Below are 16,857 nucleotides of genomic sequence, written 5' to 3'. Positions count from 1 at the left end.
TCACAAGAAAGAGGAAACAAAACAAAACAGAAGAAAAGAAAGAGCAAATCGTATGCTTCAATCTGCATTCCAACTCCATAGTTCTTCCTCTGGATGTGGATAACATTTTCCCTCATGAAACTTTTGGAAGTGTCTTAGAATAAAGGATGAATTCTTAATCTCAGCATTCAAGGCTCTCCCCAATCTGCCTCTAGCTTTTACTCATGCTCCTTCCTTTCCAGTAGCCAATGTTCCAGCTAATCTGTGCTCATTCTCTATTCCTTGTTCCCTTCCTGATCTCTCTCATCTCCAGTACTTTGCCCACACGGAATAAGTTTACCTCCTTTTCCCTTCATCACTGAAAACTTACCTTTCAAGGCTCAAATCATCACCACCTTATCAATAGAGCCTTCCCCAACTATCAGGTGAAAGTGGTATTTGCCAGACTAAAAAGAAGCTGAAGTCTTTGTAACCATCATGACCAAGCATGGTGCTGAAGAAGAGACGTTACTCTCTCCTTTTTTTTTTTTTTGCAGAAATGGGGAGCTATGGGTGTAGAATTGTACGTATACCGTCAGACTCAGCTGACGCATAGCTTAGTATGGCTAAATGGTTTTTTCTTCCTCTCTTTTTTACTTTTTGTTACAAGGGATGGATGTTTGGGTTGGGAGGAGTCAATAAATCAACACAACAAGAACTTGCTAAGCACAGGTGCTGTGCTAAACGTGGGGGATACAAGGATAGGCAAGACAACAACAAGAACAAAGAACAGTTCCTGCCCTCAAAGAGGTCACAGTCTAACGGGAGAGACAACATGTAAACAACTACGTACAAACAAGATGTATAAAGGATAGCCTGGAAATAATCAACTGAGGAAAGGCACTAATATTAAAGGAAATCAGGAAAGGACTCTCATAGAAGGTAGAATTTTAGATGGGTCTTGAAGGAAGCCAGGAAGCAGAGATGATGAAGAAGAGGATTCTAAGTACGGGGAACAAAGAGTGAAAACGCCTGGATTAGGGAGATGATAGGTCTTGTGTGTCAATGAACAGCAAGTGGACCAATGCCATTGGATGATGAAATACGTGTAAAAAATGTGTAAGGTGTAAAAAAAGCTGGAAAGTTTAGAAGAGGATTTTATGTTTGATCCTGGTGGGAGTTTGATTACGGAGGTGGCATGGTCAAACATGCACTTTATTTAATTTTTTTTAGATTTGAAAATTGAAAAATTCACATTTATTTCATAAATCTGTAACAAATTTGTGTTGAAGTTCATTTTGAAAACAGCCTTGCCTTTTCCCATCAACCAATAAAACAAATCATGGTTTAAGACAGGTTTTATTTTTACTCCATGATTACCGTAACATTTTTTACTTTTAAAAAGAGAACTCTACCAGATACATGCTTTATGCTGTCTCTCTTTGAAATATGTAGTTAGAGAACCTACCCTTAAAAGGGTTAGATCATGTAAGTTAATTTCTTTTTTTTTTTTTTTTTGGTTAGGCAATGGGGTTAAGGGACTTGCCCAGGGTCACACAGCTAGTAAGTGTTATGTGTCTGAGTCCAGATTTGAACTCAGATCCTCCTGACTCCAAGGCCGGAGCTCTGTCTACTGTGCCACCTAGCTGCCCCCCATTTAAGTTAATTTCAAGGAAGTTTACAGTAGTCTGGTTGCTGATCTTGAGCTGTTCTGGGACCTATCCTATCAGTCACTCCATGAGCGTTGGCTTTCAAGGACACAAGGCCAATTCTATATCACAGTAAGGCATAAGAAAAGGCCTTGATTGACAGGGCACAGAGGAGAGGGTGCTGGACTTGGGGAACTTGGGTATTCCTCAGTCTTACCCCTTAGTCTTTTTTAAAATTAATTAATTTATTTATTTTTAGTTTTCAACAATCACTTCCAAAAGCTTTTGAATTTTAAATTTTCTCCCCATCCCTCCCCGCCTCCCTCTGATATAAGCTTGACACGTGTACATTCCTATTAAACATATTTTCACATTAGTCATGCTGTAGAAGAGAATTAGAACCCATAAGAGGAATCACAAGAAAGAAGAAACAAAACAAAATAGAAGAAAAAAAAGAGCAAATAGCATGCTTCGATCTGCATTCAAACTCCAGAGTTCTTTCTCTGCATGTGGACAGCACTTTCCATCATGAGACGTTTGGAGATGTCTTAGATCCTTGTATTGCTGAGAAGGGTTTAAGTCTATCAAAGTTAGTCATTGCACAACATGACTGTTTACTGTGTACAACATTCTCCTGGTTCTGCTCACTTCACTCAGCATCAGTCCATACAAGTCTTTCCAGGTTTTTCTGAAGTCCGCTTGCTCATCATTTCTTATAGCACAATAGTATTCTATTACATTCATATACCACAACTTGTTCAGCCGTTCCCCAACTGATGGGCATCCCCTTAATTTCCAATTCTTTGCCACCACAGAAAGAGTTGCTATAAATATATTTGTTACATGTGGGTCTCAGATATGCACTTTAGAAAGATCACTTTTGGGGCAGCGAGATGGTGCAGTGGATAGAGCACCGGCCCCGAAGTCAGGAGGACCTGAGTTCAAATCTGGCTTCAGACTAAACACTTGACACTTACTAGCTGTGTGACTGTGGGCAAGTCACTTAACCCTAATTGCCTACAAAAAAAATTTTTTTAAAAAGAAGAAAGATCACTTTGCCAGCTAAGTGGAGGATGGTCCAGAGTAGGGAGAGACTTGAAGTAGGGAGACCGGCCAAAAGGCTCTTGCAATAGTTCAGGTGTGGGGTGATGAGGGCCTGCATCAAGGTAGTGGCAGTGTTGGAGGAGAGAAGGGGATGTATAGGAGAGAGATTACAAAAATAAATTGATAGGCTTTAATAACAAATTGGGTATGGGGGATAGGGAGAAAGAATAAGGAATTGAGAATGACAGCTAGGTTGAAAGCCTGGGAGACTGGAAGAGGGTGGTACCCTCAACGGTTATAAGAAGAAAGGAAGGGGGAAAGCTTGAAAGGAAAGATAATGAGTTTATTGTTGGACAGGTTGAATTTAAGGTGTCGGTGAGACACCCAGCTAGGGATGTCCAATAGGGAGTTGGAGATGTGAGACTGGAGGTCAGCAGAGAAGTTAGGGCTGGATAGTGGATCTGAAAATCACCTGCATGGAGGTGATCCCTGAATCTATGCAGGCTGATGAGGTCACCAAACAAAATAATATAGAGGGAGGAGAGAAGAGGGCACAGAACCTAGCCTGGGCAGACACCTACGGCTAGTAGGCCCAACCTCAGTGAAGATCTAATAAAGGACACTGGGGTCAGACAGGTAGAAAGAAAATCGAGATAGATTAATGTCACAGAAACCTAAAGAGAAGAATGTATCAGGGAGAAGAGGGTGGTTGATAGTACTGAAAGCTTCAGAGAGGTTAAGAAGGATGAGGTTTGAGAAAAGGCTGTCCATTAATCCATTAGATTTGGCCATTAAGAGATCATTGACGCTTCTGGAGAGAGTAGACTGGAAAAGAGATATATTTGGAAATAAAGGTGATACAAAGGGCAAAATAAAAATTGTTTTAAAAGCAAGTAATCCTTCCTCCCCATGTTTCCTGGAACACTTTGGGCCACACCTTTATACTTGTTATTGTTGTTCAGTTGTGACCAGCTCTTCATAACCCATTGACCATATCGCACCAATGCTTTGCATGGGGTTTTCTTGGCAGAGATATTAGAGTGGTTTGCCATTTCCTTCTCCAGTGGATTAAGACAAACAGAGGTTAAGTGACTTGCCCAGGGTCACTTTACCTTGGCGCTTAAACTTCTCAATCAATCAAAGAGCATTTTGTTAGGCCCTTAGGCCCTAGGGATAAAAATCCGATGAAGGAAACAATTCCGACTCTCAAACAGTTTCCATTTTACCATAATGATGTCATGGCATATTTGTCCCTTTCCCCATTAGATCACAATCTCCTTGAGGGCAAGGTCTGTGTCATCAGTCTGTATGGTCAACGCCTACCGCAGTGTGTCACATATTATAGTTGTTGAATGAATGTGTATTGAATTTTGTCATCAAATTGCTTAAGAGTGGCTTGGTTTATTATTATTATTGCTGTTGATGATGATGATGATGGTGGTGGTGGTAGTGATGATGATGATGATGATGATAGGTAGCATTTATATAGTGCTTTAAGATGTATGGAGTGCTTTATATATGATATTTGATTCTCACAAAAACCCTGTGAGGTGGATGCTATTATTATTATAATCCCCATTTCATAGATGAGAAAACTGAGTCTTGGAGAGGTTTAGTGACTTGTTCAGTGTCACACAGCTAGTAAGTCTCTGAGGCTGAATCTGAAGTCAGGGAGAACCTCTCTCTTCCATTTCCTAGTTTGGCTTGTTTCCGCTGTATCTATCATGGGCTAGATCCACAGCGTTTGGACTGAGCTGCTAAGGCAGCCATAGGTCCTGAGACTTGGGCTGGGCTGAGCTCAGCAGGGAAGGTGGCAACCAGGAGCCAGCTCCGTTGGAAAGAAAAGATTGGCTCCCAGACACCACTTTATGAGTCCTAGATAGCAGACCAGGGGGTCCCTTCTTCTAAAAAGCATCCTTTGCTCCAGAGGAAAATGCCTGCCCTCCTCTGCTGGTGCCAAACCACAGATAAGCTCCCTTCTGTTTTTTTTTTTTTCCTTCTCTCTCTCGTTTATTGACTTCAACCCTGAACAAGGTTTCCCTTGTTCTCATGCTAATGCCTGGGGGAAAGATTCACTGGACTATGTGCCAATAGAATACAAACTTCTTGGGGCCAGGGACTGTTTTGGTTTTTGTCTTTGTAGCCCCAATACAGAGTTTCTGGTACCTAGTAGGCACTCAGTGAATGCTGGTTTAATTGAATTAAATGGACAGCAGCTGGTGACCTCCTTTTTCCTTTTCCTTTCCCTGCCTCCTTTCTTTCCTCATCCATTCTGCAACTATTATTTCCCTACTAGAACACGGGCTTCTTGAGAGCTGGGGCTGTCAATTTACAACCTCAAAAGTTAATGCAGTGTTTGGCACACCATCATTTCTTAATAAATGCTTTTTCAGTCATCCAAGCTTTTCATTTTTTTTCCCCCAGAATGAAAAGACAAAGAGCTAAGAGAGTATTGTGGGTGGTGTGATCCTTCACAGTGCCCATGCTTAGCACCCGTGCCTGACACATAGTAGGTGGTGTTTAGTAAATATTTGTTAATTGTAATTGACCTGAATGGAGAGGAACTTAGAAGCACAAAGGGAAAATCAATCCCCACTGGGGAATAAGGGGAAGGGAATAAGCACTTACAGTGTGCCAGGCACGGCTAAGAGCTTACAAATACTATCTTATTTCCTCACAACAACCCTGCAAGGTGAGGGCTGTCTATATCCCCATTTTATAGCAGAGGAAATTGATAATAGCCCTGAAGAAACAGGGGCAAACTGAGGTTAAGTGACTTGCCCAGGGTTCCACAGCTAGTAAGTGTCGGAGGCTGGATTTGAACTCAGGTCCCCTTGACTCCAGTCCACTGAATCACTTAACTGTCTCTCTCCCACCACTAGAAATCTTCAGGTAGAAGTTGCAGGTTTGCTTGGCGGGGATTTTGTAGAGGTGATTCCCATTCAGGTATGGATTGGACTGAAAGATTTCAGAGGTCCCTTCCAACTTTTAGGTTCTATGAACCTCTGATTCTGATTCAGGCAGGTCCTGATCCCCATCTCAGGGATCTCTGTGTGTCCCCTCCAGGAACTGCTCTGTGGTGGTAAGGCTTCCAGTGCTGCCAGGAGGGATCAGCCAATGGACTTGGCCAAGGTAACCAACTATCTCATCGAAGAGAAGTTGCTACAGCCCCTCCGTGAGCTGTATGGCATCAACCTCCTGGCGGAGTACTACCGGATCAAACATCGGCTGCTGGAGAACCCCTTTGAACGTAAGACCCTCCCCATCTTCCCCCTTCCTTGGTTTCTCAAGGGTTTTGGGGAGGCTTTTCCCATCCCCTTCTACCCCATTTATCCTGGCCCTTTAAGGAAAAAGTCAGCAGTGATCAATGGGGGGGGGGGTAAAGATGGTAAGTAATGTGTCTGGAGACATAACAGCAAAGCCACAAACTTAAAGGCTCACAGACCTAAAGCTGAGAACTTTAGGAAATAACTTCAAGTCCAATCCCCTCATTTGATAGAGGAGAAAACTGAATCCTCCTCATTTTACAGGGGAGGAAACCTAAGGCCCAGAGACATGAAATGTGCCCTAGAAGAGAACCCAGACCTTCTGACTCCCAGGCCCCAAAGTTCATAAGACCATGAATTTAGAGCCTTAAAGACCATTGAATCCAACCCCTTTATTTTTACAGACGAGACTGAGGCACAGAAAACTTATGTAACTTTTCCATAGTTGCATCTAGTACATGTCTGAGGCAAAATTTGTATCTGGGTCTTCCATATGCCATATTGACTCTCTGGTTTGGAGAGGCTTGCCCTAACTGGGCAGGCCTCTGTGTGATTTGGGGCTAGATAAGCATAGTGTTGAAAAAAACAATTTCTAGGGGCAGCTAGGTGGCACAGTAGATAGAGCACCAGTTCTGGAGTCAGGAGGACCTGAGTTCAAATCTGACCTCAGACACCTAAAAACTCACTAGCTGTGTGATTCTGGGCAAGTCACTTAACCCCAATTACCTCACTAAAAAAAAAAATTCTAAGGAAACAGAGTTGAAGTCACAAATAGGACTGGTTGTTTTTTGAGCTCTCAGAACTGGACTAACCACTAAAGTAGGGTTCATAACCTTTGCCATTTCACAGACCGTTCTGCAGTTCTATGAAATCTATGGACCCCTTCTCAGAATAATGTTTTTAAATGCCTAAAATAAAATCCATAGGATTATAAAAGAGACCAATTATGTTGAAATATAGTTATCAAAATATTTTTTAAAATAATGCGCTCACAGACCCCACGTTAAGGAGCCTTGCTTTAAACGAATGACAGGGTTCTTGCACAGGCCCAAAGGCCAAGGTTGGGGGGGATGAAAAGGGTGAGAAAGTAGAGTCCTCAGCAGCGGGCGGCAGCTAGACCTCCTCCCAAGCCTTGGAGTACGCTGGCTCCAAAAGCCCAAAAGACCCCTCTGATTCCGAAGGAAGTTGAGGGGTAGGAGGAGGTGGGGCTCATATAATACACAGAACCGAGAAGAGCTTTTTTTTTTTTTAAATCAGGAAGTCAGAAAGGCCAAACGAATGGTAATTAAATCCAGACTTAACCCTTCCCCCCATCCCCAGGCCCAGGGGATTGATCTCCATCTGCAGATTGAGAAGCAAGAGCCGAGCCAGACCACTTCCTGGGAAAAGGACCAATGAGGTTTAGAAAATGGTGCCTCCAGGGACAGTTGGTTTGAGGGAGGAGTTGGGATTTTTATTTTCCTGCTTGAGAATGAATGGTCCCTGTCTCCACCTCAACCACTGTAACCGCATCATGTGGGAGCTCCAACTGATTCAGAAATGAGAATGGACACCACCTCTCTCAGGGGGCCTCTCGCTGTGTTGCCCGTCTCTGATTGGCCAGTCATAAAGTTGAGGCGCACACATTTATGGAGCGCCTACATTAGTGTATTAGATTCACTCCCTATTTGAGTTTCTGTTCTTTTCCTTCCTTTTTTTGAAGAGGCAGAGGATAGCAGCGAAGATTTAGAGCTAGGAAGGACATCAAAAGTTATCTACTCCAGCCCTACAGATGAAGAAACTGAGGCCCAGGAAAATCAAGTGACTTGCTATAAAGCTGTACCACTCACTGCAGAAGGAGATAGAGGGAGGGAAGAGTAGCTCACATTCTACATAGTATTTACCCACTAGGAACCACTTTGCATACATTAGCTCATTTACTACTACTCATAACATGAAGGTGATCTAGGTATAATTATTTCTAGTGTACAGATGTGGAAAACTGAGGCATGCAGAAGTTAATTGACTTGCTCAAAGTCACATTGCTAATAAATAGTAGGATCATAGACTGGAAAGGACATTAGAGGTCATGGAGTCCACTTCCCTCATTTTACAGGAGAGGAAACTGAGGCCTGACTGAGGTTAAAGTAAGAGATTGAAAGAGGCAAGGTACTGAACTCGAAATCAGGAAGACTTGGGTTTTCATCCAACCTCAGATGCTAAATGTGTTACCCTGGGCAAGTTGTTTAACCTCCCAGGGCTTCATTTTCTTCATCTGTAAAATGAAGCCCATCTAGGGTCCCTTTTAGCTCTGAATCTATCATTTGTAAGGGTCTTGCCCAAGATCACACAGGTTATAAATTATAGGGGTGAAATTTGAACCCAGGACTTCCAATAGTACCTAACCATACTGCCCCTCTCACTGCCCTGCCCTGGAAGAGCTTGGTTTAATTGTGGAGATAAGAATTATGCCCTTGAAATGATTAGTGAACAAGACAAGAGAGTTCATAGTCCTAAGGCTAACTTCCAGGGTTGTTCTACTCCAGGGAGCCTCAGGTCCGCCTGCTAATGTAGTGGGAAAAGGAAAAGATGCCCAGTAAAAGCGACCTGAAGTGTAACTTCTCCCAAAATCCTCTCAGCCTTTCCTCACCAAACCTCCAGAGCTGCTGACATGGGATGGTGATAGATGGCCTAGACAGTTTCCCCTCCTTGCCTTGCCCTCTACCCTCCTGTCAAGAAGGACTGAAATGACCCAGAGCCAGGAAGGCAGGGGGAGGGGGAGAAGAGAAGTCAGCACCAGATTAACATTTGGACACATCCTTGAAATACCGTCAAATCACCTTCAAGCCCTAAGTGTTCCTGGGTTTTCTATTCTGGGGAACCTCACGAGTGTAAGAGGGTGAGGGACCTCGCAAAGGGGCCCAACATAGTGTCCTTGCAGTCAGATGACTCGAAATCTGACACCTACAAGCCAAAGAACCATAGTTGATTCTGCACCATCTATCAAATAAGATTTTGTGCTTTGTCAGCTGTAAGATGCCAAAACAGTGTGAGGTTTCAGCAGAGAGCCCCATTTCCTTCTCCATAAAAGAAAAGTTTAGGTGAGAAGTTCTGATTTCTAAAGTCCTTTGCAGTTCTCTTACCTGCTGTGTGAGGCTGTGGGCTTAGAGGCAAAACCCTGCAGGTTTCCTCAAATGCTCAGCTGGTAGCCAGGGGAGCTCATCAACAGGGCAAACCCGTATCCCAGGGGCGATTCCTTATCCTAGTCACACCCTAGGACCTAAAAGTTCAAGTGTTAATAGTTGAGTGTGCCCAGAACATAACGCTGGCTTTGTGCCTCTTCTCCACCAGACCATGCAGTGATGATTGGGGACAGACACGTGGTGACATTCGATGGACAGGCCTATGACCTTACCTCCAAATGCAGCCTGTTGCTCGCCAAAGACTTTGCTCACAACTCCTTCATGTTTTTACTGAACCAGTCAAACACAGGACCTAGATCCCTGTATGTGGAGCTGAATCACACAGCCTTCATCATCTATCCAGGGCTTAAGGTAAGAGAAGATGGGGGGAGAAAGAAGGTTCCAGGGGCAAATTGGTGTTTCAGACCTAACTGCATATTTCCCCCCCTGGTAACCATGCCCTGCTCCCGCTTCTCAATGAGAAGAGAGAGAGAAAGAGAGATTGTGTGTGATTATAAGATTGTTCAGTCATTTTTCAGTTGTGTCCTACTCTTCATGACCCCATTTGGGGTTTTCTTGGCAAAGAAACTGGAGTGGTTTGCCATTTCCTCCTCCAGCTCATTTTACAGATGAGGAAACTAAAGCAAATGGGGTTAAGTGACTTGCCCAGGGTCACACAGCTAGTAAGTGTCTGAAGCCAGATTAGAACTCATGAAGCTGAGTCTTGCTGACTCCAGGCCCAGTACTCTATCCACTGTGCCACCTAGTTGCCTATAGGATTACCTTTTTTGCATCTAGCTATCCTAACTGTATATTTCTCCCATGGTAACCATGTCCTGCTCCCGCTTCTCAAAGAATCAAAGATCTAACACTGAAACAGACTTACATCAAGCCATCAAATCAATAACTATTTATTTAAGTATCTGCCATGTACCAGGTACTGGGCTAAGTACTCAGGGATGCAAAGAAAGGCAAAACAATCCACCCCCTCAAGGAGTCCACAGTCTAATGGGAGAGACAACATATGAACAATTATGTATGAATGAACTTCAGAGAGCTGAAAGGGCTCTCAGAGGCCCTCTGGGCCAACTCCCTTAATTGATGAGGAAGCTGGGGTCCAGAGAAGTGATCGACAGATTGATTGAAGTGACTTACTCAAGGTCGTAATGAAAAAGTGGCAGAACTGGGTTCTAGAACTCAAGATTTAGTGTTCTTTCCTTTGCAACATGCTCTCTAGCCCCAAGTTGTATCCTGAGGCTTACACCCAATGTGGTGGTTGATTTATTGATGGGGGAGATGTATAGTTATGACCCCTACTGGAAGACTCAACCATACTTCCAACTCTTCATTACCCCGAGTAGAATGGGGACTGGCATGCAGACCAAAGGAGGCTTTTTAGTAATAATACAATGACTATGACTGCCATGAGTCCCTTTGCCTACCACTTAAAAGAGCCCTTCCTGATAGTGTCCCGTCCTTAATGAGAAATGGTATAATAACCTTCCTCTGCAAAGACCACATCCCCACCATCTGCCCCATGACACTCGAGAATTAGCAGGGTCAGAATCTTTAGAATATCACTCTTGAAAGGCTGTTCATTAACTCCTCACGTAAAATGGTGACACAGATATCTGGTCTCACGATGAGGATAACTCAGCTGATCATGGAAGGAGCAGGGCTTAAATGCTGCCACCAGGGAGGAAGTTGTATGAGGAAAAACCCATCCCTGGGAGCCTTTTCTTTTTCTTCCTCCTTGGCACAAGGAAGGGAAAGGGCATGGGATATGGCAGCAGAGGACCTGGGTTCGAATCCCAACTTTGCCTCTTATTGCCTGTGAGATCCTATGGTACTTCATGTTTTTAGCTTCATTTTCCTTATCTTCAAAATCAGGGGGGTTGGGCTCTGAGCACCTTTCCAGCTATGAATCTATGATCCTATGACTTCTGGGCCCCTTGCTTTGGATTCCCTCTAAGAGAAGGGGTTTCAACTTTTGGGGGGGTCACAGACTTCTTTGCCAGTCTGGCGAAGCTTAGGGACCCCTTCTCAGAATATTTTTAAATGCATATGGTAAAACATGTAGAATTACAAAAGAAACCAAATATATTGAACTACAACTATCAAAATATTTTTCAAAAATAAGTTCATGCTTAAGAACCCTTACTTCCATGGATTCTAGTCTAACTCTGGACTGCTTACCTCTGTGGACTGCTTTTCGACCTCAGAACAACATTCTGGTAATATTTTTGGGTGGTGGCTTAGACCCCTACCTCTACCCTGTTTCCCCAGGCAAGTTCCTGCGGGGGATGGGTGGAAGGAGGAATCTCACAGTTTTGCCTCCTATTACTACTTTAAACAAATCCCCCTCCTCCTCCATCTCTGTGTGAGTCTGTGCATCTTAAAAGGCCTCCAGCCAGTGGCTTATGAGCTGTAAGAGTTGGCTCAGCACCCCCACAAAGCTGGTTTATATTCTGGGAACTTTTGAAACCTCACTAGAAGCCAGTGATTGGCTCCAGAAGCAGGTAGAATCAGCTGCCCTGCTTGCCTGCCTGCCCCCCAGATTCCCTCACCAGGTGGGCAAAGGACCTCCCAGAGTTTCTGGCTCAGTGAAAACTGTTTATAGCCCTCCATACTTACGGCCTCTCTTCAGCCTGGGCCAAGGACCCATTGGGAAAGCAAAAAAGCTTGTTGCAACACTTGCTGGCTCCCCTAGGTAATGGTGATGCTGGACCTGTCCCCATCCCAGAGCTGTAAAATCTTAGGATCACAGATTCCAAGCTGGAAAGGACCCAGAGACCGTCTAATTTTGCCTTTTTGGGGCTTTCCCTCCCTATATTCCCACACTTAATACAATGCTTATTATACAGTAAGTACTTAAACGCTTGTCGACTTCAACTTCCTCATTTTATAGATAAGGACAATGAGGCCTGGGGAAATTAAATGACTTAGGGGCAGCTAGGCGGTGCAGTGGATAGAGCACCGGCCCTGGAGTCAGGAGGACCTGAGTTCAAATATGAACTCAGACATATAATACTTACTAGCTGTGTGACCCTGGGCAAGTCACTTAACCCCATTGACTCACCAGAAAAAAAGAAATTAAATGACTTACTCGAAGCACACAGCTATTAAGTGTTAGGGGCAAGATTTGAAACCAGACCTTTTGCTTCTATAAGCAAGGATTCTTAACCTTTATTGGGGTCAGTGACCCCTTTGCTAGTCTGGTGAAGCCCAGTGACCCCTCCTAGAATGATTAATCTATAAACATTAAGCACCTACTATGTGCCAGGCACAGTGCTGATGTTTTTGAATGCATAAGATAGCATACACGGGATTAATATAGCATACACATTAAATTAGCAACATATAGGAGCAGCTAGATGGTACAGTGGGTAGAGTACCAGGGCTGAAGTCAGGAAGACTCATCTTCCTGAGTTCAAATCTGGCCTTAGATACTTACTAGTTGTATGATCCTGGGCATAATCCCCATTTGCCTCAGTTTCCTTATCTGTAAAATGAGCTGAAGAAGGAAATGGCAAACCACTCCAGTATTTTTACCGAGAAAACCCCATTAAGAGTCAGACACATCCTACTATTGCGTCACCAGGGAATTTTGATATAAAAATGCAGTTTACTTACCCACCCAAAATATGCACTTTTTACATGAATTATAGCCTCTGTCCCTAATTTACCCTGCACTCGCCCCATATACTGTAGGACCCTTCCTATGATTGATAGCTGCCTGGGTTAGAGGATGCCCAGGCTGATTTTCAGGGTATTCTATGGGTAATCATGCAAATTCTATTTGTTACCACTAGATATTCCCATTCCATATGCCCCCTCACCTCCAAGACCTTGGGTATAGGGTAATCAGATCTATCTGATCTATTTCTCCCCTCCCCCCCCAGGCTATGTACTAATAGATTTTGGAAAAATTGGTTCACGATAGGAACCCACCCCATCACTCAGGTGGTTAAAAAAAAAATTGAAAGCCTAATGGCTATGAGATAAGGTTAATGTCTTCACTGTGCATCAACTTTATGTTCTACCAGCCTTTGTGACCGGGCCACCTTGACTTGCAAATGATATATAATCAGTCTTGGTCTACTCCTTGCTAATCATGGGCAGGCAGGGGAAAGATTCTAGATTCAAGGAGGCATTGGGGACTTCTTCATTCTGTTACAAGCCCAAAGAAACATGGGAGCCAAGGTATGCTGAGCATGCAGGAGAATTTAAGCAGTTTTGTGTACTGGATAGTACAACGACCTTAGAATCATTAAGACCTATGCCCAAATCCCTCCTTAGACACTAGCTGTATGACCACAGGCAAGTCATTCAACTTTTTAGTGCCTCAGTTTCCTCATTGGTAAAATGCAGGAGTTGGAATCTTAAAGTCCCTTCCAGTTCTAACTGTGATCCTGTGACCCTAGGGCAGAGATTCTCCATCAATGGAATCCCCCAAGCTACGGCCTCAAGTTCCAGTGAGGTGTTGAGACACAAGGAATAGAGGCTGGGATATGGTTTCTGGCCATACTGTGATGCTGGCACAGTAAAGAGAAGAGGGCTCAGGCTGTTGGGTGAAGTGTGAGACACTACTCATTGCTCCCAACTCCCTTGTAAAGACTGGCCAATCCTTTTAAAGAAGCCAGCGCTGCTGGACTGAGTGACCTGTGTGAAAGTGAACTCTGTTTGTATTTTTGGATGATGGCTTTGAATATACCCCTTCCCCCTCTGGCATGTTTCCTCCCTTAGAACCCGTTAATTTGCCTCTGATCACACCTATTGGGCCCCATTCCCAGAGAGGGCAAAGATCCAGCATAATCCAAAACAGCAGATAATCCAAAAGTAATTTATAGAGTATTTGACTTTGGGATGTTGCCAGTTTGCCTTCATAACAAGTATTTATTGTCTCCTCTTTGGCTGAGGCCAACATTAAAATGAGTTTACGTTCTCTGGCACACATCAACCATTATGGGGGGGTGGAAGGGAGGGGCGAACAATCTAAGGCTATGTTGGGCAGTGAGGGTGGAACCCAATTGGAAGAGAGAAAAATTACTACAGCTAATCAGATGTGGATAACTGAGAATGTACTAGATCATAGTACAGTGGAAAAAAAATTATCAGTACTAGAGGCTGAGGACCTAGATCCTAATTCTGTCCCTGCCACCCACTGCCTATGTAACCCCCTTGGGCCTCACTCTCCTCATCTATGAGAAAGTTGGAGTAAATGGCCTCTGAGGTAACTTCTAGTTTTAAATCTGTGATCAGTCAATTAGTAAGCATTTGTTAAGCGCTTACTATGTTCCGGGCACTATGCTAAGCCCTGGGGAATTTTTGTTGTTGTTTAGTCGTTTCAGTCACATCTGACTCTTTGTGACCCCATCTGGGGTTTTCTAGGCAAAGATGCTGGAGTGGTTTGCTATTTCCTTCTCCAGTTCATTTTACAGATGGGGAAACTGAGGCAAACAGGGTTAAGTGACTTGCCCAGGGTTGCACAGCTAGTAAGTGTCTGAGGCTGAATTTGAACCCATGTCCTCCTGACTCCAGGCCCGGAGATCTATCCTATTGGCCCCCTAGCACCATCTAGCTGCCTTACCCTGGAGATATTAATGGGGAAAAAAAAACTTCCTGCCTTCAAGAGTAGACATGTTTACAAATAGGTACATACAAAATTAGGGTAGATGGGCATTAACCTTAGCACTGAGGGCACTGGAAAAGAATGATAACTCCTCCTATCCTAATCTTTTTAACAGGCACCCACCCTCACTACCTAGAGCTCAAGGCTCTGTGACTTGGAGATGTAAACATGAAGGAATGTGGCAGATGTAGGAGGGATATTCTGGAAGCAAGCATCATCTTTCACCTTTGACTTATTAGAAAGCATTCATCAGATGCTAGGACCACTTAGCATAAAATCTATTATAGGAAAGCCAAGGCAAGAGCTGCCAGGGTGTGGGTAGGCAAAAGATGCTTTGTGGATGACTATTCATCATACATCTGTAATCACTAATGCAGAGCCATAATTAGGAATTCTTTCACCTGGGGAACAAAAGTCTGGGGTAGTACAGGCTAAAGCAGAGAAGACAGTCCAAATGGGCCAAGGAGACATAGTGGAGGACTGTTCATTGTGGGGATAATAGTCACTGTGGGGAGGAAATACACTCCCTCCATGTCAGTACCTTGGAACAAAGCCACGTTTGTCCTGCACTAGTTACAGCTCTGACCTAATATTTAATACTGAAGGCCTTAACTAGAGGCTGGATAATATTTGTTGTTCAGTGGTAATCATACACTTAAGGAGATTTGCAAAGGTGTGATTACACATCTGATTCTCTGTTGTGTATTGATCCTTGAACATTAACCAGGCTAATGTTGGACTGTTCTTGAACATTTCCTGTAATGAACATTTCCCATACGAATCTCTTCGGACCTCATCTCAAACGGCTGCTGCTGCTGAAAACATAATTACCCACATCACTGCAGAACCCCAAACAATACCAACAAGCCATCCCCCTAGAGACATATCTATACCGTTCCCTGGATAGCAGCTGTGGCTGCTGTTTTTTATTTTATTTTTAATTAACAAGTATTTATAGTATTTTCTTTCCCTTCCAAGCTCCCCACCCCAATTTAAAAAAAGAAAAAGAAAACCTCATAACAAATCTGTGTAGTCAAGCAAAACAAATTCCCTCGTTGTCCGTGTGCCAAAATGTATGTTTCATCCTGTATCTCGAATCCGTTAACACTCTTGCAGGAGAGAAAGATGGTATTACGCTTCATCAGTGGTCCTCCGGAACAATGGTCAGTCATTGCAACTGGTAAAATATCTCAAGTCTTTTAAGGTTGTCTTCACAATGTCCTTATGCAAGTTTTTCACTTGGCTCTGTTCACTTCACTCTGCATCTGTTCATACAAGTTTTCTCAGGTTTCTTTGATCTTTTTACCTCGGAGTTGGAAGACAGCTTAGAAGTCACTTACTTCAGTGGCATCGAATGCTTAGTTCAATACATATTGACTCAGAAAATCACAAACAACAGTATCTACATTGTATAGTATTTTTTATTTTAAATATCACTTTCATCATTTCTCACAGCACAACAGTATTCCATTATATTAATATAATTTGTTCTGCCATTCCCCAAGGGATGCCCCCTCTTAGTTTCTAGCTCCTTGCCACTGCAAAAAGAACTACTCTAAGTATTTTTGTACCTCTGGGTCTTTTCCCTCGTTCCTGGATTCTTGGAGGTACAATAGCGGCATCACTGAGTTAGAAGGTACGCACAGTTTAGGGATTTTTTGGAAGTCTTACCAAATTGTTTCCCAGAAGGGCCGAACCAATTCACAGTTGGGCATTAATGTGTGTGGCTGCTATCCGAAGGCCCTTTTTCTGTTAGTAGGGCTAGCATTCTGCCTCCTTTGAAGGCTCTCCTCCCCATTTCATCCTCCGTTAGACACCCCAATTCTAAAGGTGTTCTTTTCTATTCCTTTGTCCAAATCATAGGTCTACAAGATATATGATTCTTCCTTGATGGAAGAGAATTGTCCGAGCTTGGATCTGCTACCTGCCAAGGTCAGGGCCAATGGGAGAAAAGAAGTTCATAAAATAGAATTATCCAGTGAGAATGGTGCTATGGTCTCCTGCGACATTCAGTCTGATCTCTGTAGTATGACACTGGATGGCTGGAATCATGGTAAGTCTTCACTTCAGCATCACTGGAGCCAAGATATCTTTGTCTCTAGCCTAGCGTTCTCAAATCTTTACTTCTATTAATGGGGTTTTGGATT

At 43.5% G+C, this 16,857-nt stretch overlaps 1 protein-coding gene across 1 annotated transcript in view; it reads left to right on the top strand.

Annotated features, from left to right (window-relative positions):
- Positions 1-16,857, top strand: part of LOC110198340 (uncharacterized) — a 174,901-nt gene that overhangs the window by 142,948 nt on the left and 15,096 nt on the right. Inside the window, 4 exon segments of the mRNA XM_078151725.1 lie at positions 5,718-5,755; positions 5,758-5,901; positions 9,248-9,450; positions 16,574-16,763. Of these exon segments, the coding sequence (XP_078007851.1) occupies positions 5,718-5,755; positions 5,758-5,901; positions 9,248-9,450; positions 16,574-16,763 (575 nt within the window).

This window comes from Phascolarctos cinereus, unplaced genomic scaffold (genome assembly GCF_003287225.1).
Source record: "Phascolarctos cinereus isolate Bilbo 61053 unplaced genomic scaffold, phaCin_HiC Scaffold_4;HRSCAF=312, whole genome shotgun sequence".
NCBI classification, from domain to species: Eukaryota; Metazoa; Chordata; class Mammalia; order Diprotodontia; family Phascolarctidae; genus Phascolarctos; species Phascolarctos cinereus.
This window is presented reverse-complemented; position numbering and strand designations above follow the sequence as displayed.